The following is a 24,033-nucleotide window of genomic DNA, read 5'->3' on the forward strand; positions in this document are numbered from 1 at the left end:
GGGACTGCTTTGGGGGATGACTGGAGATGAGCTGGAGAGGAGCAACGAGGCTGCACCAAGGAGAGGCCTTGAGAGATACGCTGGGGGATGACCTGGAAGAGGAGCGCAATCCACCGCAAGCCCTACCTACCTACCTGCCTGCAATATCCCCTGTCGTTGGAGAGACGCGCTGAACGGAGGGAGACGGCTCCACCCCAGGAAGAGGAGCAGGTGTGCCGAGCCAGCGCGTGACGGCCGCGGATACGCGACGGAGGTTTTCCCGCCAAAACCGCGAGGGGTTGAAAGCTGCTGCCTCCTCCGACCTTGCCTTTCTCTCAAGCAATCAACCTCGAGCCATTACCTGCCTGCAATATCCACCGTGTGAGTGTGAACGTCCTGTCCTACTCGTTTGTCTTGGGGATTAAGTAAATGAAATAGAATAAGTTAACAATGCACTGTGTGACTGCTCTTTTCCATCTATTGCTGTAAATAATATTGGTCGCTCTAAAATATTGCTTGTGTGTGTATAATAAATCTGTTCTTCCTCCAAACTCTGTCTTTCTTCTCTCTTCTTCTCTTTCGGTCGCTTTAGAGGTTTCCCAATTGAATATCTGTAGCGCGATTAGTCAACGTTCGGTTGGAATCGGGTTCTAATCGGGGAGTAACTGTTCGGACGCGGTTAAATACACCACCGCTCGGTAAAATAACATCCAAAAACCGTGTCCGTAACAATTGGTGTCGGGGAGTGAGATCGACCCGGAGCGCGCTGCACGCGCTCAAAATTATAAAGCGGACGAAATTGTGTTGTTTTATAAAACCCGAATTTTTAGATCGCGCCATGGACAATCAAGGCGATCGGATGTCGGTGGGGGAGATAGACGGGTTAGGGGTAACCCAGGAACCAGGGGAAATGTATGTGGAAGAAAGGGAGGAGGAAAATGGCAATGTGGTTGCGGGAATTTCAGGTGCACAAAATGGCGCTCTAGCGCACGTGATTACAGCGGCGCCACATTTAGCCACGCCCATGGTCGCGGTAGTCGAACCGGAGATGCCAATGGATTTGAACCTTTTTTTTATACAAATGAAGGCCCTTATGGCCCAGAATAGTGAGCGATTGGAGGGCCGGATGGATGCTCAGAGTGAGCAATTGGGGGTAATGGGGAACCAAATGGGGGTAATGGGGAACCGGATGGATGCTCAGGGTGAGCGATTGGAGGGCCAAATGGGGGTAATGAGGGACGAAGCGAGGGGTACCGGTGAGGGATTAGAAAAGAAATTTGAGGGATTAGACAAGAAATTTGAGGGATTAGACAAGAAATTTGAGGGGTTAGACAATGGGATAGAAGGGGTGAAACATGGGTTAACGGGGGTGGAAAACAGAATGGCTGCCCAGGAGAATCAGTTAGAGGGGGTGAAAAATGGGTTAATGGGGTTAGAAAATAGGATGGAGGACAAATTGCGGGAAATAGGGGAACAATCCGCCCGGGAAATCGAACAGATGGGGAACCAGATGGAGGAAATACGACGAGGGGTGAGTGAGGAGGTCTCGGGGCTGCGCGAGGAGGTAAAGCGAGGCGAAAAGCGTATAGAGAAAGAGGTGAGAAATAATACGGCAAAGTTACAGGGGGGAATAGAAGATCTGACGAAAGGAGTAGAACAGCTGACAGTGGGACAAAAGGAACTAACGGACCAAGTGGAAAAGAACACAGCAATCATCGGGGGTTTAAAAGCAACACAAAAGGACATAAAAAATGAATTAATAGCAACACAAAAGGAATGTCAAATGGTACATGAGGGATTGACGAAGAGGTTGGAAGAGGTGACAGAAGCAATGGAGACGAAGGACCGGGAGGTAAGGACGCACGTAGAAACGGTTAAGGTGGCGTTAGAGGAAGAAATAGAGGGGGCGCACCGGGAGATGAAGGAGGTAAAGGAAAAATTAGAGGAGGTGGAAGAGGGGGTGAGTGAAATTAAGAAGAGACGGAGGGAAACTAAAAGGGAGATAAAGGAGGAAGTCATGGAATATGTACAAGGTCTGTGTTCAAATCATGATGAAGTGCTCACTAACCAAATAAAAAGTTTGCAGGTGGCAGAGGAGGTGCGGAGACGAAGTACGGAGGTGAGTGGCAATGTATATGATGTGAGGAAAGCTTCAGTCGGCTTGGGGATTGGTTTGGATCCGGGTGTTCGTGAAAGGCCGTTGGTGAAGTGTGTGACAGGTCAGGTGTGCGAAAAAAGAGGTGTGCGAGAATGTCCGACCATGGGGTGTGTGAGGAAAAAGTGCACGCCGAGGAGTGAGTGTGCCGTCAGGAGTGAGCCGGTCGAAGCGCGTGTGCGAGGGGGTACATGGAAGCGCGGTGTGGTGAGTGTTACGGAGGAAGTAACGAGAGAGTGTACACCTGTGGTGAGTGTTACGGAGGAAGTAACGAGAGAGTGTACACCTGTGGTGAGTGTTACGGAGGAAGTAACGAGAGAGTGTACACCTGTGGTGAGTGTTACAGAGGATGTAACGAGAAAGTGTACGTCTGTGGTGAGTGTTACGGAGGAAGTAACGAGAGAGTGTACACCTGTGGTGAGTGTTACGGAGGAAGTAACGAGAGAGTGTACACCTGTGGTGAGTGTTACAGAGGATGTAACGAGAAAGTGTACGTCTGTGGTGAGTGTTACGGAGGAAGTAACGAGAGAGTGTACACCTGTGGTGAGTGTTACGGAGGAAGTAACGAGAGAGTGTACACCTGTGGTGAGTGTTACGGAGGAAGTAACGAGAGAGTGTACACCTGTGGTGAGTGTTACGGAGGAAGTAACGAGAGAGTGTACACCTGTGGTGAGTGTTACGGAGGAAGTAACGAGAGAGTGTACACCTGTGGTGAGTGTTACGGAGGAAGTAACGAGAGAGTGTACACCTGTGGTGAGTGTTACAGAGGATGTAACGGGAGGGTGTGCGCGAGAAAGGTGTGTAACGGACGGGTGCATGAGGAAAGAGTGTGCGGTCGAGAGTAAGGGTGAGTGCGCGACCGAGAGTGGAGGTGAGAGTAGTGAGAGTGAAACGGAGCGTGAGTTGGTTATGACAGGTGAGCGAGGATGTACACCTGGGATGGAAGGATGCACACCTGGAATGGTAGAGCGTGAGTGGGAATGCACGCTGGAGTTGGTGGTGAGGCACGTGGTTGGGTGTGCGAATGAGAGCACACCTGTGATTGTCACAGAGGAGGTGACCGAGGAGGGGGCGCGAAGCGGTGTATTGGTGAGGTGTGCGAGCAACGAATGTGTGCCAAAGTGTTCGGTGGTCAGGTGTGTGACCAAGTCGGTGAGCGGAGTGAGTGTACCGAGGTGTGAAAGAAAAGGTACGAGGAGAATGGGAACGGCTGCATGTATGAGCAAGAAAGAGGTAGCGTATGCATGTAAGCCTGCAGGTGAAGCGTCGACGGTAACCGGGTTAAAGGTTAGGTCGACTTTTAGCCGGATCGGGCCCTCGGTGCGTGCCGGGCTTCGCGTGCCGCGAGAACCAGCGGAGATCCGAGCCACGGCGGGTTCGAAAGGACCGCCGTGCGCGATCCACGCTGGGCCTCGCGTGGAGCGGCCGCGTCCGGGCTCCACAAGGCGGAGCGGGCAGCTCGATAGGAAGGGTCGTCATGGCGACCACTTTCTATTGAGACGTGCCGGCAGGTCGAGATCGGGACATTGGATGGCTCCACGCCGAAGTGGTGCATGGGATCTCGGCCCGGGTAAGCCTCCGTCCCTGCCCCGAATGCGGGACGTATCCAGCCGCTGGCACAAAACGACCCGCGTTCATTGCTCGGCTGTACGAAGCCGGGCTGTAGATGTGAATTGGCGCACCGAGAGGATGTAATAAGTAGACGGGTGATGGTGATAGTGATAGTGATTTAAAACGAAATTTAGAAAAGTGAATGGAATTGGCAGTAAATGGAAAATTTTTGAATTGTTGGATTTGGACGAGCGAAATTGGTAGTGAGAGACCCCCGATGTGGTGGGATGGCAAATCCACCATCCCTCACAGGTGGGGCAAATGCGCAATAGTTTATGGGGTGTATGGCAGTGAAAACTAGCCCGGGTGGGTTAGGATATGGTGTGTAGGGATCTAGAAGAGATTGACATTAGGTAACGTTAAGTTTAGTTAGTGACTGATACCTGTAGTAGGGACGCAGGTAGATTAGTATGGATGATAATGACGTGGGAGCGCAATAGTTTAAAGGGACGACTGGGAAGCGCAAGTTTCAGAGGGGAGTAGTTAGCTGAGATGATGCCGTGTGTGTGAGGATTGAACGGGTGAGAATGGAACAGGTGTGATTGCACAGGTGTGCAACTGAACAGGTGTGTGGAGCAGTGTATGAGGGAGTAGTGGTGATTGCGTGTTGTGTTGACCAAATGGTCCAGGAAGAAAGGAGGGTGCAGGTGGCACCAGGTATGATTGCACAGGTGTGCAACGACAGGTGAATGAAAGACAGGTGTATGGAATAAATGGTATGGAGTATTGGAATGGATGGTCGTGGAGTGAGAATGGTGGAAATTGTGGAGTGGAGTGGATGGTGCGAAGGTGTGAATGGGGGAAGAGTGGACCCCCATCACGGATACCCGGGGCGGGTAGTGTAAGTGTTAGGTAGAGGGTACAGGTAAATTGTGGTTGGATATTGGCATCTGTGGTGCGAGGTGAAAGAATGGTATTTGGATGGGTGCATTAGTGTTGTGGAAATGGCTGGGCGTGTAGCCTGTTAGTGTGTGTAGTTGGTTTGGGCACTCCACCACTGTAAGGATGTCGGCCAGGTGAGGCCGCAGGTGGGCTCTGGGAGCCGGTAGTAGTTGTTGTGGATGGGGCCCGAGGATCCGGAGGACGGACCCGGGTAGCCCAGTGCCAGAGGGCACCAGTGGGGTGACAGATCCAAGAGGGGTCTTCCCCAGGTAGTTAGGTTAGGGTAAGGAGCAGGTAAGCTCGGAGGCAACTGCAGTGGTGGAGGTGTGCAGGTGGGTAGACCCACTGGGAGAGGTACACGCCACAGCCCAGAAATTGTGCGAGGGCACCGGGAGATGAATCGGGGGAGTGAGACCCCAAATTGAAGAGCACCACAGTTTGGCCAATGGGAATTGGTTTTTAGAACCCATAATGTAAGAGGGCCAATGGTTTGGCCGGAGAAAGACCCCGGGTAGTGTAAAGTGTGTTAAAATCATTTAGAGGATAGTTAGGATGAAGGATCTCCTCACACCATCTGCATCCACTCACCTGAGGTGACAGGTACTCCACACCATGCCATGTTTTGATTATTTTTTATGATGCAAATGTTTGGGTTGTGAGACGCATCATGACGTGGGTGTGACATTGTGCGTAATTCCATCTCTCCCTCCTTTTGAGGATTGATGATGAATTGATGATGGCAAATTTTGAAGTAGAGGGATTGTGGTGACGAATTTGGTATAAGGGAAATATGGGGAAGACGTGACAGTAGTGACGAATTTGTAAATGGGTAGATTTTGTAAATATGGGGTAAGAGCAAGGGTAGTGTAGGTGACAGGGGGGTGACGTACGGTAGGGACGAGCTTTCTCACTTCGGCCTCCGTACGCATTTCACCTTGCATTGCCTTGTTTGACGTGTACCCTTGTGACCTTACCCCTCGCTCAATTGTCTTTCTTTTGTCTCCCACATGACCTGTGCGCCATTGGGTGCCGAGGGGAGCGTGCGTGAGGTGGCCATTGTGCGCCCGAGATTCCCAGAACCAGCACGCATTGCGTTGATGTACCACTTTATGGACCGCTGTTCGGCGGCCAAGTACCACTTGATGGACCCCAGGTTCTGGGGCAGAGCACCTCTGTTGGAGACCGGCCATAGTGGCCAGGGAATCTTGCTTGCGGACCTCGGTAAGGTGGCACCTATGCCAAACAGGTGGACCACCCTTAGTTGGCCCCTGAGGCCCTAAATAATAATAAAAAACGAACACAAGTTGTGCTTTTTATTATGTCCAAATAGGCCGCATGAAGCCAGAAGACGTCAGGAAGAACATCGGCCCAGCAGACAAGGAGAAGACCACCACCAGTTCTTTTGTTGTGTTTATTATGAACCATGGTGACTGCGCACCGAGTGGTGCTTTGTGGTGCTTGTGGTGCTTTTGGGTGCTTTTGGGTGCTTTGGTGGTATTGGTGCTGGTGCATCGATGCAATGCGTGCTGTCTCCTCCCTCCCAACAGGAATTTCTTTCTCTTGTTCCCTAAAAAGAAAAGAAAAAAACACACAGGTCCTGGGTTGCGTTGTAAATAAGAAATCACGTCATTGTAAATAATGCTCCCCACCGTAAATGTATAGTTTCAGAATAATTCCGTAATTCGGTTAGCTGTGGGCTTGAGTCTGTTAGACAGGATGCAATGCAATAGGGGGACATACTTATTTGTGTTTTAAAATTGTCACACTCAGGGTCAGGTTAATTGTAGAGGGAATTACACCTACATGTCACACTCAGTTAAGTCTAGTAGGCCCGAGGACGTGCCTGAAGAAAGGAGGGTGCAGTGTAACGATTTTGAGAAGTGTAACGGGTTTTGAGAAGTGTAACGGGTTTTGAGGAGTGTAACAATTTTGGAGGAAGGGTAACGGATGTGAAGAGTATGGTTTTGGTATGGTAACATCCTGGTAATGTAAATAATGGTCGCAGCCGTCCTCCTAATTAATTTCATAGAACATACACGCAGGTCACGATATATCTTTTAAATAGTGTATTTCCTTATTCCATGTAGGCTAAGTATGTGTTTTCCACTAGATTGACTTTGCATTGTATCAAACAAAATAAGCGTAGGCCCTTCCAATTTCCCCAAAACCTCCCTTCCATTTGCCTTCCGCATTTTGGTCGGTTTTTCTCTTCAACCACCATTGGCCACGAGGTAAGGTTGGAGAAGAAAGGCGTGTCTCCACCTCGTCAGAAGAGGGCAGGAGTGAACCGGCCCTAACAGCCAATCAACACCGCGGTGAGTGACCCGGTAGGCGTGCCCTCGGAGCCGGCGGCTTAATTCCGCCGGAGGTGATAAAAGCGACTGTAAGGGACTGCTTTGGGGGATGACTGGAGATGAGCTGGAGAGGAGCAACGAGGCTGCACCAAGGAGAGGCCTTGAGAGATACGCTGGGGGATGACCTGGAAGAGGAGCGCAATCCACCGCAAGCCCTACCTACCTACCTGCCTGCAATATCCCCTGTCGTTGGAGAGACGCGCTGAACGGAGGGAGACGGCTCCACCCCAGGAAGAGGAGCAGGTGTGCCGAGCCAGCGCGTGACGGCCGCGGATACGCGACGGAGGTTTTCCCGCCAAAACCGCGAGGGGTTGAAAGCTGCTGCCTCCTCCGACCTTGCCTTTCTCTCAAGCAATCAACCTCGAGCCATTACCTGCCTGCAATATCCACCGTGTGAGTGTGAACGTCCTGTCCTACTCGTTTGTCTTGGGGATTAAGTAAATGAAATAGAATAAGTTAACAATGCACTGTGTGACTGCTCTTTTCCATCTATTGCTGTAAATAATATTGGTCGCTCTAAAATATTGCTTGTGTGTGTATAATAAATCTGTTCTTCCTCCAAACTCTGTCTTTCTTCTCTCTTCTTCTCTTTCGGTCGCTTTAGAGGTTTCCCAATTGAATATCTGTAGCGCGATTAGTCAACGTTCGGTTGGAATCGGGTTCTAATCGGGGAGTAACTGTTCGGACGCGGTTAAATACACCACCGCTCGGTAAAATAACATCCAAAAACCGTGTCCGTAACAATATTTTGATATAAGCCTTAGAAAACCAACCCTATAGAAGTCAGTACCTCCAACGACACAGGCGCGCATTCGTGCCGCGTGACGTGGTGACGTCATCACACTTTCACCTCAAAAGACCCATTTGATATAAGTTAATATTTTGATATAAGCCTTAGAAAACCAACCCTATCTATCTATAATTCCAGTAATCTCTGTCTGTACGTTTGTACGTCTGTTTGTCTGTGACCGCTGTTTCTCGACAACCACGGGTCCGATATACTTTTAACTTGCCAGGTATATTGCTGGGGACCCGAGGATGTGCCTTTTCAAGGTTTCATATTAATCGGACAATTACTTACCGAGCTATGTCCAAAAAACGATTCAACCAATCAGAGAGCAGCGAACGATCGCGTGTGCCGAACGTGGAGGACACACTCTGCCTCGGATGGCACATTTGAGAGCGTATTCATTTATTTCACGTTTGCAAACTATGTTGGCGTTAAACTATGTTTTAAAACTAATAAAACCGAATTTGCGATTCATTCGCTTTCCTGCGCGTTTGTGCACGCGATGGCGATTTCTTTACCAAACTCCGGAAGCCGTTCGCTTTGGACCAAACCATTGCATGTAAATAGAGGGGGGGGATTGTCACCGTACTCGCAAGCCGTTCGCTTTGGACCAAACCATTTCATGTAAATAGAGGGGGGGGATATAATTTTAGATATAGATATAGTACGGGCAATGCCCTAGTATAAGTCAATACCTCCAATGAGAGGGTGGTGGGAGGGTGATGGCAGGGTGATGGGAGGGTGATGGGAGGGTGATGGGAGGGTGATGGCAGGGTGATGGGGGAGGGTGATGGGGCAGGGTGATGGGGCAGGGTGATGAGAGGGTGATGGGAGGGTGATGGGAGGGTGATGGGGGAGGGTGATGGGAGGGTGATGGGAGGGTGCAATAATCCGGTGCAATAATCGAAAACCGATTCAAAATGGCCCCTCGCTACGATTTTCCACGATCACATTTTATTTTCACCACTTCAAATCGACCGAATTTCACCAAATAAGATACCACACTCGATGCACTGATGTCCTTTTTACAGCAAAAGTGAAAACAGATTTTAATTTGGAAATAAAACGAAAGCGTGCACAATGGAATCATTCGTGCCGCGTGACACGGTGACGTCATCGCGTTTCCACCTTAAAATACTTATTTGATATAAGTTAATCTTTTGATATAAGCCTTAGAAAACCAACCCTATAGAAGTCCGTACCTCCAACGACACAGGCGCGCATTCGTGCCGCGTGACGTGGTGACGTCATCACACTTTCACCTCAAAAGACCCATTTGATATAAGTTAATATTCTGATATAAGCCTTAGAAAACCAACCCTATATAAGTCAATACCTCCAACGATACAGGTGCGCATTCGTGCCGCGTGACGTGGTGATGTCATCGTGCTTTCACCTCAAAAGATTTATTTGATATAAGTTAATATTTTGAATAACTCGGTCAATATTAGTCCGAATTTCGCCAAATAAAGGTTCCCATTATCCACAGATACCCCTGTATCCTCCTAGAGGCGAAGTCAGGATGAATTTCGCAAAAATTAAAGTCCTTCGGCAACGAAAATTTAGCATGGGGTTTTCCTATGTAAATTTACCCTGAAGTAATTTTACCGAAAATCCTGGAGATTTCGCGGGGCCAGTTTCTGTCGAGTGTTAAGACGTACTAGCGACTGCGAAATCCGGAATCAGAATTAAAATCCAAGCCTCCGTTAGCTCTAAGGGCCCCCAAAACAAATCGCATATATTCCTCATGAAAAAATTTCGAAGCTCCTAAATCCCGAATCTCAGACCATCCGATGTCAATCCATATATCCACACCTCGCTACGAACGTTATGCATCTAATGATAAGCATGAGAACCATCAAAAAATATTTTAAAACCACTTTATTGGACAAAATGAGGTGCGGCCTAGCATCTAGTCGAGACCAAGTCACCCAGGCCGACCACCCATTCCGACCCCAAATTCCTCATCGACGATAACTAAACAATATATTATATGAATCGCACCGTACATACCTCCTTCTAGATCTTGTTCTTGTCTTGCTATACTCACTCAGGCTCAGCCTATCACGACTGAGTCCTCTCAGCTCTTCCAAATGGCGTCCGCTCCGCCTCGTGTCCAGTCCAACTCCGAGCTCTTCTTCTTCGAAAGACCTTCGACACTCATGGCGGGGGCGTGATGACGTCACTGCGCTTCAGTCTTAGAAAACTAAGGGCGTGATGACGTCACTGCGCTTCAGTCTTAGAAAACTAATTTTTATATAAGTTAATATTTTCAATAACTCCTAGAGGCGAAGTCTTAGAGAATTTCGCAATAAGAAATAGAGTCCTCCGGCGACGGAAATTTAACACGGTGTTTTCCTATGTAACTTTACCCTGAGGTAATTTTACCAAAAATCCCCGAAATTTCACGGGTCCAGCCCTATTGAGTGCCTGCGGCCTCTCAAGTCCCTTCACAGAGTCGGGCTAGAGTCAAGCTCAAAAGGGTTTTCTTTCCCCACTGATTCCGCCAGGCCCGTTCCCTTGGCTGTGGGTTCGCTGGATAGTAGATAGGGACAGTGAGGATCTCGTTCATCCATTCATGCGCGTCACTGTTTAGATGATGAAATGAATGAGTTCATTCATTTTCGCTGCATGATTTTTCGGGTGACACCCTCACAATTTCGGTCTTCGAGGCCGGCCGATAGGCACAGTGTGACCGGAAGGGACGAGGTTCTCCTGACCACGTGGCCCTTGACTTGGTTTGTCCGCATAATGTGGGCGCTTTCAGGATGAACTTTAGCCGGGGAGCGTTTGGGCGCCCCAGTCTGATACTGCCGCCCCCGCGCAGAACAACTTGTGAGTGCACGTGGGTCCCGGCGGTCCCACTGGCCTAGCGCTACCATGCTTAGACAGCGAACTCCGTCCCCGGGCACCGGCACCTACTCCCGGAAGTTTGAGAGATCAGCAGTGCCGGGCACGGTAGGACACCCACGGAGCCCCGGCGGACCGGGGACGCGCGAGCCTACGCGTTAGCATGCTACGGCGGAATCAACGGCTTCGGCCACGGCCGGGCCGATACTCGGCCCGGTCGCCTGGAAAATGAACTGGTTCGACGCCCGCGCTAGAGAGGTCGCGGGCGACTGAGATGTATTAACCAATAATTAATTAATTTGAGACGTCCGATTTCTAGTGTTTGGAAATTTGGAAGAGCTTGACCCTAGCCTTTCCCTTGCGAGGGCAAGGAGGAACTTAACACTTGACACTTAAGCTTAGTTTGAAGTACACCCTGCCAGCGCTCCCGGTGGGACGGCAGGGCAACCAGAAGGGACGAGGTTCTCCTGACCACGTGGCCCTCGATCTGGGAAGCGAGAGGCGTTCCATTAGTGGACGCGCCCCTCACGCCCGACTTTTGGGCGGCCCCGGCAGGCCGTTTGTTTTGACGTTCCGTGACAGGCCCCGCACCCCCACCTCCGGGCCGACCGGGCGACCGGAATGAATCCCGGTGTCCCGATCCGAACCTTCAGAGCGGGCCGGCTGGGGAGTGCCAAGCACCCCGTACCTGCACTTTCCGTCCCTGCGGTCCCAAATACCGGAACCACCCGAATACCACTTTATTCGACAAAATGAGGTGCGGCCTACAGCCTTAGAAAACTAACCCTATATAAGTCAATACCTCCAACGACACAGGCGCGCATTCGTGCCGCGTGACGTGGTGACGTCATCGCGCTTTCACCTTAAAAGATTTATTTGATATAAATTGATATTTTGATATAAGCTTTAGAAAACCAACCCTATAGAAGTCAAATGGTCCAATAAAGGGTGATGGGAGGGTGATGGGAGGGTGATGGCAGGGTGATGGGAGGGTGATGGCAGGGTGATGGGAGGGTGATGGCAGGGTGATGGGAGGATGATGGCAGGGTGATGGCATTTTATTTTCACCACTTCAAATCGACCGAATTTCACCAAATAAGATACCACACTCGCTGCACTGATGTCATTTTTACGGCAAAAGTGAAAACAGATTTTAATTTGGAAATAAAACGAAAGCGTGCACAATGGAATCATTCGTGCCGCGTGACACGGTGACGTCATCGCGTTTCCACCTTAAAAGACTTATTTGATATAAGTTAATCTTTTGATATAAGCCTTAGAAAACCAACCCTATAGAAGTCAAATGGTCCAATAAAGGGTGATGGGAGGGTGATGGGAGGGTGATGGGAGGGTGATGGCAGGGTGATGGGAGGGTGATGGCAGGGTGATGGGGGAGGGTGATGGGGCCTCCCTATAGAAGTCAGTACCTCCAACGACACAGGCGCGCATTCGTGCCCCGTGACGTGGTGACGTCATCACACTTTCACCTCAAAAGACCCATTTGATATAAGTTAATATTCTGATATAAGCCTTAGAAAACCAACCCTATAGAAGTCAATACCTCCAACGATACAGGTGCGCATTCGTGCCGCGTGACGTGGTGACGTCATCGCGCTTTCACCTCAAAAGATTTATTTGATATAAGTTAATATTTTGAATAACTCGGTCAATATCAGTCCGAATTTCGCCAAATAAAGGTTCCCGTTATCCACAGATACCCCTGTATCCTCCTAGAGGCGAAGTCAGGATGAATTTCGCAAAAATTAAAGTCCTTCGGCAACGAAAATTTAGCATGGGGTTTTCCTATGTAAATTTACCCTGACGTAATTTTACCGAAAATCCTGGAGATTTCGTGGGGCCAGTTTCTGTCGAGTGTTAAGACGTACTAGCGACTGCGAAATCCGGAATCAGAATTAAAATCCGAGCCTCCGTTAGCTCTAAGGGCCCCCCAAAACAAATCGCATATATTCCTAATGAAAAAAAAAAACTTCGAAGCTCCTAAATCCCGAATCTCAGACCATCCGATGTCAATCCATATATCCACACCTCGCTACGAACGTTATGCATCTAATGATAAGCATGAGAACCATCAAAAAATATTTTAAAACCACTTTATTGGACAAAATGAGGTGCGGCCTAGCATCTAGTCGAGACCAAGTCACCCAGGCCGACCACCCATTCCGACCCCAAATTCCTCATCGACGATAACTAAACAATATATTATATGAATCGCACCGTACATACCTCCTTCTAGATCTTGTTCTTGTCTTGATATACTCACTCAGGTTCACCCTATCACGACTGAGTCCTCTCAGCTCTTCCAAATGGCGTCCGCTCCGCCTCGTGTCCAGTCCAACTCCGAGCTCTTCTTCTTCGAAAGACCTTCGACACTCATGGCGGGGGCGTGATGACGTCACTGCGCTTCAGTCTTAGAAAACTAAGGGCGTGATGACGTCACTGCGCTTCAGTCTTAGAAAACTAATTTTTATATAAGTTAATATTTTCAATAACTCCTAGAGGCGAAGTCTTAGAGAATTTCGCAATAAGAAATAGAGTCCTTCGGCGACGGAAATTTAACACGGTGTTTTCCTTTGTAACTTTACCCTGAGGTAATTTTACCAAAAATCCCCGAAATTTCACGGGTCCAGCCCTATTGAGTGCCTGCGGCCTCTCAAGTCCCTTCACAGAGTCGGGCTAGAGTCAAGCTCAAAAGGGTTTTCTTTCCCCACTGATTCCGCCAGGCCCGTTCCCTTGGCTGTGGGTTCGCTGGATAGTAGATAGGGACAGTGAGGATCTCGTTCATCCATTCATGCGCGTCACTGTTTCGATGATGAAATGAATGAGTTCATTCATTTTCGCTGCATGATTTTTCGGGTGACACCGTCACAATTTCGGTCTTCGAGGCCGGCCGATAGGCACAGTGTGACCGGAAGGGACGAGGTTCTCCTGACCACGTGGCCCTTGACTTGGTTTGTCCGCACAATGTGGGCGCTTTCAGGATGAACTTTAGCCGGGGAGCGTTTGGGCGCCCCAGTCTGATACTGCCGCTCACGCGCAGAAGAACTTGTGAGTGCACGTGGGTCCCGGCGGTCCCACTGGCCTAGCGCTACCATGTTTAGACAGCGAACTCCGTCCCCGGGCACCACGTCTGACTCTCTTATTCAGGGAGCATGGCGACGTGGGCATGGTAGGACACCCGCGGAGCCCCGGCGGACCAGGGACGCGCGAGCCTACGCGTTAGCGTGCTACGGCGGAATCAACGGCTTCGGCCACGGCCGGGCCGATACTCAGCCCGGTCGCCCGGAAAATGAACTGGTTCGATGCCCGCGCTAGAGAGGTCGCGGGCGACTGAGATGTATTAACCAATAATTAATTAATTTGAGACGTCCGATTTCTAGTGTTTGGAAATTTGGAAGAGCTTGACCCTAGCCTTTCCCTTGCGAGGGCAAGGAGGAACTTAACACTTGACACTTAAGCTTAGGTTGAAGTACACCCTGCCAGCGCTCCCGGTGGGACGGCAGGGCAACCAGAAGGGACGAGGTTCTCCTGACCACGTGGCCCTCGATCTGGGAAGCGAGAGGCGTTCCATTAGTGGACGCGCCCCTCACGCCCGACTTTTGGGCGGCCCCGGCAGGCCGTTTGTTTTGACGTTCCGTGACAGGCCGCGCACCCCCACCTCCGGGCCGACCGGGCGACCGGAATGAATCCCGGTGTCCCGATCCGAACCTTCAGTGTGGGCCGGCTGGGGAGTGCCAAGCACCCCGTACCTGCACTTTCCATCCCTGCGGTCCCAAATACCGGAACCACCCGAATACCACTTTATTCGACAAAATGAGGTGCGGCCTACAGCCTTAGAAAACCAACCCTATATAAGTCAATACCTCCAACGACACAGGCACGCATTCGTGCCGCGTGACGTGGTGACGTCATCGCGCTTTCACCTTAAAAGACTTATTTGATATAAATTGATATTTTGATATAAGCCTTAGAAAACCAACCCTATAGAAGTGAAATGGTCCAATAAAGGGTGTTGGGAGGGTGATGGGAGGGTGATGGCAGGGTGATGGGAGGGTGATGGCAGGGTGATGGGAGGGTGATGGCAGGGTGACGGGAGGGTGATGGCAGGGTGATGGCATTTTATTTTCACCACTTCAAATCGACCGAATTTCACCAAATAAGATACCACACTCGCTGCACTGATGTCATTTTTACGGCAAAAGTGAAAACAGATTTTAATTAGGAAATAAAACGAAAGCGTGCACAATGGAATCATTCGTGCCGCGTGACACGGTGACGTCATCGCGTTTCCACCTTAAAAGACTTATTTGATATAAGTTAATCTTTTGATATAAGCCTTAGAAAACCAACCCTATAGAAGTCAGTACCTCCAACGACACAGGCGCGCATTCGTGCCGCGTGACGTGGTGACGTCATCACACTTTCACCTCAAAAGACCCATTTGATATAAGTTAATATTCTGATATAAGCCTTAGAAAACCAACCCTATATAAGTCAATACCTCCAACGAGAGGGTGGTGGGAGGGTGATGGCAGGGTGATGGCAGGGTGATGGGAGGGTGATGGGAGGGTGATGGGAGGGTGATGGCAGGGTGATGGGAGGGCGATGGCAGGGTGATGGGGGAGGGTGATGGGGCAGGGTGATGGGGCAGGGTGATGAGAGGGTGATGGGAGGGTGATGGGAGGGTGATGAGGGAGGGTGATGGGAGGGTGATGGGAGGGTGCAATAATCCGGTGCAATAATCGAAAACCGATTCAAAATGGCCCCTCGCTACGATTTTCCACGATCACATTTTATTTTCACCACTTCAAATCGACCGAATTTCACCAAATAAGATACCACATTCGATGCACTGATGTCATTTTTACGGCAAAAGTGAAAACAGATTTTAATTTGGAAATAAAACGAAAGCGTGCACAATGGACCCATTCGTGCCGCGTGACGTGGTGACGTCATCGCGCTTTCATCTTAAAAGACATTTGATATAAGTTCATATTTTGATATAAGCCTTAGAAAACCAACCCTATAGAAGTCAATACCTCCAACGACACAGGTGCGCATTCGTGCCGCGTGACGTGGTGACGTCATCGCGCTTTCATCTTAAAAGACATTTGATATTAGTTAATATTTTGATATAAGCCTTAGAAAACCAACCCTATAGAAGTCAGTACCTCCAACGACACAGGCGCGCATTCGTGCCGCGTGACGTGGTGACGTCATCACACTTTCACCTCAAAAGACCCATTTGATATAAGTTAATATTTTGATATAAGCCTTAGAAAACCAACCCTATATAAGTCAATACCTCCAATGAGAGGGTGGTGGGAGGGTGATGGCAGGGTGATGGGAGGGTGATGGGAGGGTGATGGGAGGGTGATGGCAGGGTGATGGGGGAGGGTGATGGGGCAGGGTGATGGGGCAGGGTGATGAGAGGGTGATGGGAGGGTGATGGGAGGGTGATGGGAGGGTGATGGGGGAGGGTGATGGGAGGGTGATGGGAGGGTGCAATAATCCGGTGCAATAATCGAAAACCGATTCAAAATGGCCCCTCGCTACGATTTTCCACGATCACATTTTATTTTCACCACTTCAAATCGACCGAATTTCACCAAATAAGATACCACACTCGATGCACTGATGTCCTTTTTACAGCAAAAGTGAAAACAGATTTTAATTTGGAAATAAAACGAAAGCGTGCACAATGGAATCATTCATGCCGCGTGACACGGTGACGTCATCGCGTTTCCACCTTAAAAGACTTATTTGATATAAGTTAATCTTTTGATATAAGCCTTAGAAAACCAACCCTATATAAGTCAGTACCTCCAACAACACAGGCGCGCATTCGTGCCGCGTGACGTGGTGACGTCATCACACTTTCACCTCAAAAGACCCATTTGATATAAGTTAATATTCTGATATAAGCCTTAGAAAACCAACCCTATATAAGTCAATACCTCCAACGATACAGGTGCGCATTCGTGCCGCGTGACGTGGTGACGTCATCGTGCTTTCACCTCAAAAGATTTATTTGATATAAGTTAATATTTTGAATAACTCGGTCAATATCAGTCCGAATTTCGCCAAATAAAGGTTCCCATTATCCACAGATACCCCTGTATCCTCCTAGAGGCGAAGTCAGGATGAATTTCGCAAAAATTAAAGTCCTTCGGCAACGAAAATTTAGCATGGGGTTTTCCTATGTAAATTTACCCTGAAGTAATTTTACCGAAAATCCTGGAGATTTCGCGGGGCCAGTTTCTGTCGAGTGTTAAGACGTACTAGCGACTGCGAAATCCGGAATCAGAATTAAAATCCGAGCCTCCGTTAGCTCTAAGGGCCCCCCAAAACAAATCGCATATATTCCTCATGAAAAAACTTTGAAGCTCCTAAATCCCGAATCTCAGACCATCCGATGTCATTCCATATATCTATACCTCACTACGAACGTTATGCATCTAATGATAAGCATTAAAACCATCAAAAAAATATTTTGTGACCACTTTATTTAACAAAATGAGGTGCGGCCTAGCATCTAGTCGAGACCAAGTCACCCAGGCCGACCACCCATTCCGACCCCAAATTCCTCATCGACGATAACTTAACAATATATTATATGAATCGCACCGTACATACCTCCTTCTAGATCTTGTTCTTGTCTTGATATACTCACTCAGCCTCACCCTATCACGACTGAGTCCTCTCAGCTCTTCCAAATGGCGTCCGCTCCGCCTCGTGTCCAGTCCAACTCCGAGCTCTTCTTCTTCGAAAGACCTTCGACACTCATGGCGGGGGCGTGATGACGTCACTGCGCTTCAGTCTTAGAAAACTAATTTTTATATAAGTTAATATTTTCAATAACTCCTAGAGGCGAAGTCTTAGAGAATTTCGCAATAAGAAATAGAGTACTTCGGCGACGGAAATTTAACACGGTGTTTTCCTATGTAACTTTACCCTGAGGTAATTTTACCAAAAATCCCCGAAATTTCACGGGTCCAGCCCTATTGAGTGCCTGCGGCCTCTCAAGTCCCTTCACAGAGTCGGGCTAGAGTCAAGCTCAAAAGGGTTTTCTTTCCCCACTGATTCCGCCAAGCCCGTTCCCTTGGCTGTGGGTTCGCCGGATAGTAGATAGGGACAGTGAGGATCTCGTTCATCCATTCATGCGCGTCACTGTTTAGATGACGAAATGAATGAGTTCATTCATTTTCGCTGCATGATTTTTCAGGTGACACCGTCACAATTTCGGTCTTCGAGGCCGGCCGATAGGCACAGTGTGACCGGAAGGGACGAGGTTCTCCTGACCACGTGGCCCTTGACTTGGTTTGTCCGCACAATGTGGGCGCTTTCAGGATGAACTTTAGCCGGGGAGCGTTTGGGCGCCCCGGTGTGATACTGCCGCCCACGCGCATAACAACTTGTGAGTGCACGTTGGTCCCGGCGGTCCCACTGGCCTAGCGCTACCATGTTTAGACAGCGAACTCCGTCCCCGGGCACCACGTCTGACTCTCTTATTCAGTGAGACATGGCGACGTGGGCATGGTAGGACACCCGCGGAGCCCCGGCGGACCAGGGACGCGTGAGCCTACGCGTTAGCGTGCTACGGCGGAATCAACGGCTTCGGCCATGGCCGGGCCGATACTCGGCCCGGTCGCCCGGAAATGAACTGGGTCGACGCCCGCGCTAGAGAGGTCGCGGGCGACTGAGATGTATTAACAAATTAGTTAATTAATTTGAGACGTCCGATTTCTAGTGTTTGGAAATTTGGAAGAGCTTGACCCTAGCCTTTCCCTTGCGAGGGCAAGGAGGAACTTAACACTTGACACTTAAGCTTAGTTTGAAGTACACCCTGCCAGCGCTCACGGTGGGACGGCAGGGCAACCAGAAGGGACGAGGTTCTCCTGACCACGTGGCCCTCGATCTGGGAAGCGAGAGGCGTTCCATTAGTGGACGCGCCCCTCACGCCCGACTTTTGGGCGGCCCCGGCAGGCCGTTTGTTTTGACGTTCCGTGACAGGCCCCGCACCCCCACCTCCGGGCCGACCGGGCGACCGGAATGAATCCCGGTGTCCCGATCCGAACCTTCAGAGCGGGCCGGCTGGGGAGTGCCAGGCACCCCGTACCTGCACTTTCCGTCCCTGCGGTCCCAAATACCGGAACCACCCGAATACCACTTTATTCGACAAAATGAGGTGCGGCCTACAGCCTTAGAAAACCAACCCTATATAAGTCAATACCTTCAACGACATAGGCGCGCATTCGTGCCGCATGACGTGGTGACGTCATCGCGCTTTCACCTTAAAAGACTTATTTGATATAAGTTAATATCTTGATATAAGCCTTAGAAAACCAACCCTATAGAAGCCAGTACCTCCAATGACACAGGCGCGCATTCGTGCCGCGTGACGTGGTGACGTCATCGCGCTTTCACCTTAAAAAGACTTATTTGATATAAGTTAATATTTTGATATAAGCCTTAGAAAACCAACCCTTTTCAAGTCACTACCTCCGACGACACCGGCGCGCATTCGTGCCGCGTGACGTCATCGCACTTTCATCTTAAAAGACATTTGATATAAGTTAATATTTTGATATAAGCCTTAGAAAACCAACCCTATAGAAGTCAATACCTCCAACGACACAGGTGCGCATTCGTGCCGCGTGACGTGGTGACGTCATCGTGCTTTCATCTTTAAAGACATTTGATATAAGTTAATATTTTGATATAAGCCTTAGAAAACCAACCCTATAGAAGTCAATACCTCCAACGACACAGGTGCGCATTCGTGCCGCGTGACGTGGTGACGTCATCGCGCTTTCATCTTAAAAGACATTTGATATAAGTTAATATTTTGATATAAGCCTTAGAAAACCAACCCTATAGAAGTCAGTACCTCCAACGACACAGGCGCGCATTCGTGCCGTGTGACGTGGTGACGTCATCACACTTTCACCTTAAAAGACTCATTTGATACAAGTTAATATTTTGATATAAGCCTTAGAAAACCAACCCTATATAAGTCAATACCTCCAACGACACAGGTGCGCATTCGTGCCGCGTGACGTGGTGACGTCATCGCGCTTTTATCTTAAAAGACATTTGATATAAGTTAATATTTTGATATAAGCCTTAGAAAACCAACCCTATAGAAGTCAGTACCTCCAACGACACAGGCGCGCATTCGTGCCGCGTGACGTGGTGACGTCATCACACTTTCACCTTAAAAGACTCATTTGATATAAGTTAATATTTTGATATAAGCCTTAGAAAACCAACCCTATTTTGTTAATTTTAAGTTAATAATAATGAGTAAAATAAGTTAATATTTTGAATTCGTCGGTCAATTTTTGGCCAATCTTTGCAATACCCCGGTGCAATAATCGAAAACCAATTCAAAATGGCCCCTCGCTACGATTTTCCACGATCACATTTTATTTTCACCACTTTAAATCGACAGAATTTCACCAAATAAGATACCACACTCGATGCACTGGTCATTTTTACGGCAAAAGTGAAAACAGATTCTAATTTGGAAATAAAACGAAGGCGTGCACAATGTAACAAAATCTCCTCCGGGTCCAAAGTCGTGCCGCGGAACGTGGTGACGTCACTGCGTTTACAGGCTTAAACGGCAATTTTATATAAGTTAATATTTTGAGTAACTCGGTCAATACCAGTCCGAATTTCGCCAAATAAAGTTCCCGTTATCCACAGACACCCCTGTATCCTCCTAGAGGCGAAGTCAGGATGAATTTCGCAAAAAATAAAGTCCTTCGGCGACGAAAATTTAGCATGGGGTTTTCCTATGTAAATTTACCCTGAAGTAATTTTACCGAAAATCCTGGAGATTTCGCGGGGCCAGTTCATGTCGAGTGTTAAGACGTACTAGCGACTGCGAAATCCGGAATCAGAATTAAAATCCGAGCCTCCGTTAGCTCTAAGGGCCCCCCAAAACAAATCGCATATATTCCTAATGAAAAAACTTCGAAGCTCCTAAATCCCGAATCCCAGACCATCCGATGTCAATCCATATATCCACACCTCGCTACGAACGTTATGCATCTAATGATAAGCATAAGAACCATCAAAAAATATTTTAAAACCAGTTTATTGGACAAAATGAGGTGCGGCCTAGCATCTAATCGAGACCAAGTCACCCAGGCCGACCACGCAACCCGACCCCAAATTCCTCATCGACGATAACTAAACAATATATTATATGACTCGCACCGTACATACCTCCTTCTAGTTCTTGTCTTGATATACTCACAATTAATATACTCACTATCACGACTGAATCCTCTCAGCTCTCCCAAATGCGTCTGCTCCGCCTCGTGTCCAGTCCAACTCCGAACTCTTCTTCTTCGAAAGACCTTCGACACTCATGGCGGGGACGTGATGACGTTACTGCGCTTCAGTTTTAGAAAACTAATTTTTATATAGGTTAATATTTTCAATAACTTGGTAGATTTTTACCTCATCCTCGCCAAACAAAGGTAATTTTACCAAAAATCCCCGAAATTTCACGGGTCCAGCCCTATTGAGTGCCTCCGGCCTCTCAAGTCCCTTCACAGAGTCGGGCTAGAGTCAAGCTCAAAAGGGTTTTCTTTCCCCACTGATTCCGTCAAGCCCGTTCCCTTGGCTGTGGCTTCGCTGGATAGTAGATAGGGACAGTGGGAATCTCGTTCATCCCTTCATGCGCGTCACTGATTAGATGACGAAATGGATGAATTTCATTCATTTTCGCTGCATGATTTTTTTCGGGTGACACCGTCACAATTTCGGTCTTCGAGGCCGGCCGATAGGCAAAGTGTGGGACGAGGTTCTCCTGACCACGTGGCCCTTGACTTGGTTTGTCCGCACAATGCGGGCACTTCCAGGATGAACTTTAGCCGGGGAGCGTTTGGGCGCCCCGGTGTGATACTGCCGCCCACGCGCATAACAACTTGTGAGTGCACGTTGGTCCTGGCGGTCCCACTGGCCTAGCGCTACCATGTTGAGACAGCGAACTCCGTCCCCGGGCACCACGTCTGACTCTCTTATTCAGTGAGACATGGCGACGTGGGCACGGTAGGACACCCGCGGAGCCCCGGCGGACCAGGGACGCGCGAGCCTACGCGTTAGCATGCTGCGGCGGAATCAACGGCTTCGGCCACGGCCGGGCCGATACTCGGCCCGGTCGCCCGGAAATGAACTGGTTCGACGCCCGCGCTAGAGAGGTCGCAGGCGACTGAGATGTATTAACAAATTAGTTAATTAATTTGAGACGTCCGATTTCTAGTGTTTGGAAATTTGGAAGAGCTTGACCCTAGCCTTTCCCTTGCGAGGGCAAGGAGGAACTTAACACTTGACACTTAAGCTTAGTTTGAAGTACACCCTGCCAGCGCTCACGGTGGGATGGCAGGGCAACCAGAAGGGACGAGGTTCTCCTGACCACGTGGCCCTCGATCTGGGAAGCGAGAGGCGTTCCATTAGTGGACGCGCCCCTCACGCCCGACTTTTGGGCGGCCCCGGCAGGCCGTTTGTTTTGACGTTCCGTGACAGGCCCCGCACCCCCACCTCCGGGCCGACCGGGCGACCGGAATGAATCCCGGTGTCCTGATCCGAACCTTCAGAGCGGGCCGGCTGGGGAGTGCCAGGCACCCCGTACCTGCACTTTCCGTCCCTGCGGTCCCAAATACCGGAACCACCCGAATACCACTTTATTCGACAAAATGAGGTGCGGCCTACAGCCTTAGAAACCCAACCCTATATAAGTCAATGCCTCCGACGACACCGGCGCGCATTCGTGCCGCGTGACGTGGTGACGTCATCGCGCTTTCACCTTAAAAGACTTATTTAGATAAGTTAATATTTTGATATAAGCCTTAGAAAACCAACCCTATAGAAGTCAATACCTCCGACGACACAGGCGTGCATTCGTGCCGCGTGACGTGGTGACGTTATCGCGCATTCACCTTAAAAGATTTATTTGATATAAGTTAATATTTTGATATAAGCCTTAGAAAACCAACCCTATAGAAGTCAAATGGTCCAATAAAGGGTGATGGGAGGGTGATGGGAGGGTGATGGCAGGGTGATGGGAGGGTGATGGGAGGGTGATGGGAGGGTGATGGGAGGGTGATGGCAGGGTGATGGGGGAGGGTGATGGGGCAGGGTGATGGGGCAGGGTGATGGGAGGGTGATGGGAGGGTGATGGGAGGGTGATGGGAGGGTGATGGGGGAAGGTGATGGGAGGGTGATGGGAGGGAGCAATAATCCGGTGCAATGATCGAAAACCGATTCAAAATGGCCCCTCGCTACGATTTTCCACGATCACATTTTATTTTCACCACTTCAAATCGACCGAATTTCACCAAATAAGATACCACACTCGATGCACTGATGTCCCTTTTACGGCAAAAGTGAAAACAGATTTTAATTTGGAAATAAAACGAAAGCGTCCACAATGGAACCATTCGTGCCGCGTGACGCGGTGACGTCATCGCGCTTCCACCTTAAAAGACTTATTTGATATAAGTTAATATTTTGATATAAGCCTTAGAAAACCAACCCTATATAAGTCAATGCCTCCGACAACACCGGCGCGCATTCGTGCCGCGTGACGTGGTGACGTCATCGCGCTTTCACCTTTAAAGACTTATTTGATATAAGTTAATATTTTGATATAAGCCTTAGCAAACCAACCCTATAGAAGTCAATACCTCCGACGACACAGGCGTGCATTCGTGCCGCGTGACGTGGTGACGTTATCGCGCTTTCACCTTAAAAGATTTATTTGATATAAGTTAATATCTTGATATAAGCCTTAGAAAACCAACCCTATAGAAGTCAAATGGTCCAATAAAGGGTGATGGGAGGGTGATGGGAGGGTGATGGCAGGGTGATGGGAGGGTGGTGGGAGGGTGATGGGAGGGTGATGGCAGGGTGATGGGAGGGTGATGGGAGGGTGATGGCAGGGTGATGGGAGGGTGATGGGAGGGTGATGGCAGGGTGATGGGGGAGGGTGATGGGGCAGGGTGATGGGGCAGGGTGATGGGAAGGTGATGGGAGGGTGATGGGAGGGTGATGGGGGAGGGTGATGGGGGAGGGTGATGGGAGGGTGATGGGAGGGTGCAATAATCCGGTGCAATAATCGAAAACCGATTCAAAATGGCCCCTTGCTACGATTTTCCACGATCACATTTTATTTTCACAACTTCAAATCGACCGAATTTCACCAAATAAGATACCACAATCGCTGCACTGATGTCATTTTTACGGCAAAAGTGAAAACAGATTTTAATTTGGAAATAAAACGAAAGCGTGCACAATGGAACCATTCGTGCCGCGTGACGCGGTGACGTCATCGCACTTCCACATTAAAAGACTTATTTGATATAAGTTAATATTTTGAT

The 24,033-nt window shown here is 49.2% G+C and overlaps 1 protein-coding gene across 1 annotated transcript in view; it reads right to left on the reverse strand.

Annotated features, from left to right (window-relative positions):
* The window catches only part of LOC144888195 (uncharacterized), a 588,989-nt gene that overhangs the window by 49,164 nt on the left and 515,792 nt on the right, over positions 1-24,033 (reverse strand). The window contains exon 3 of the mRNA XM_078772589.1: positions 6,050-6,194. Coding sequence (XP_078628715.1) covers positions 6,050-6,194 — 145 coding nt within the window. The remainder of the gene's footprint in view (positions 1-6,049; positions 6,195-24,033) is intronic.

Source organism: Myxine glutinosa, chromosome 2 (assembly GCF_964187855.1).
Source record: "Myxine glutinosa chromosome 2, kmMyxGlut1.1, whole genome shotgun sequence".
In the NCBI taxonomy this organism is placed as follows: domain Eukaryota; kingdom Metazoa; phylum Chordata; class Myxini; order Myxiniformes; family Myxinidae; genus Myxine; species Myxine glutinosa.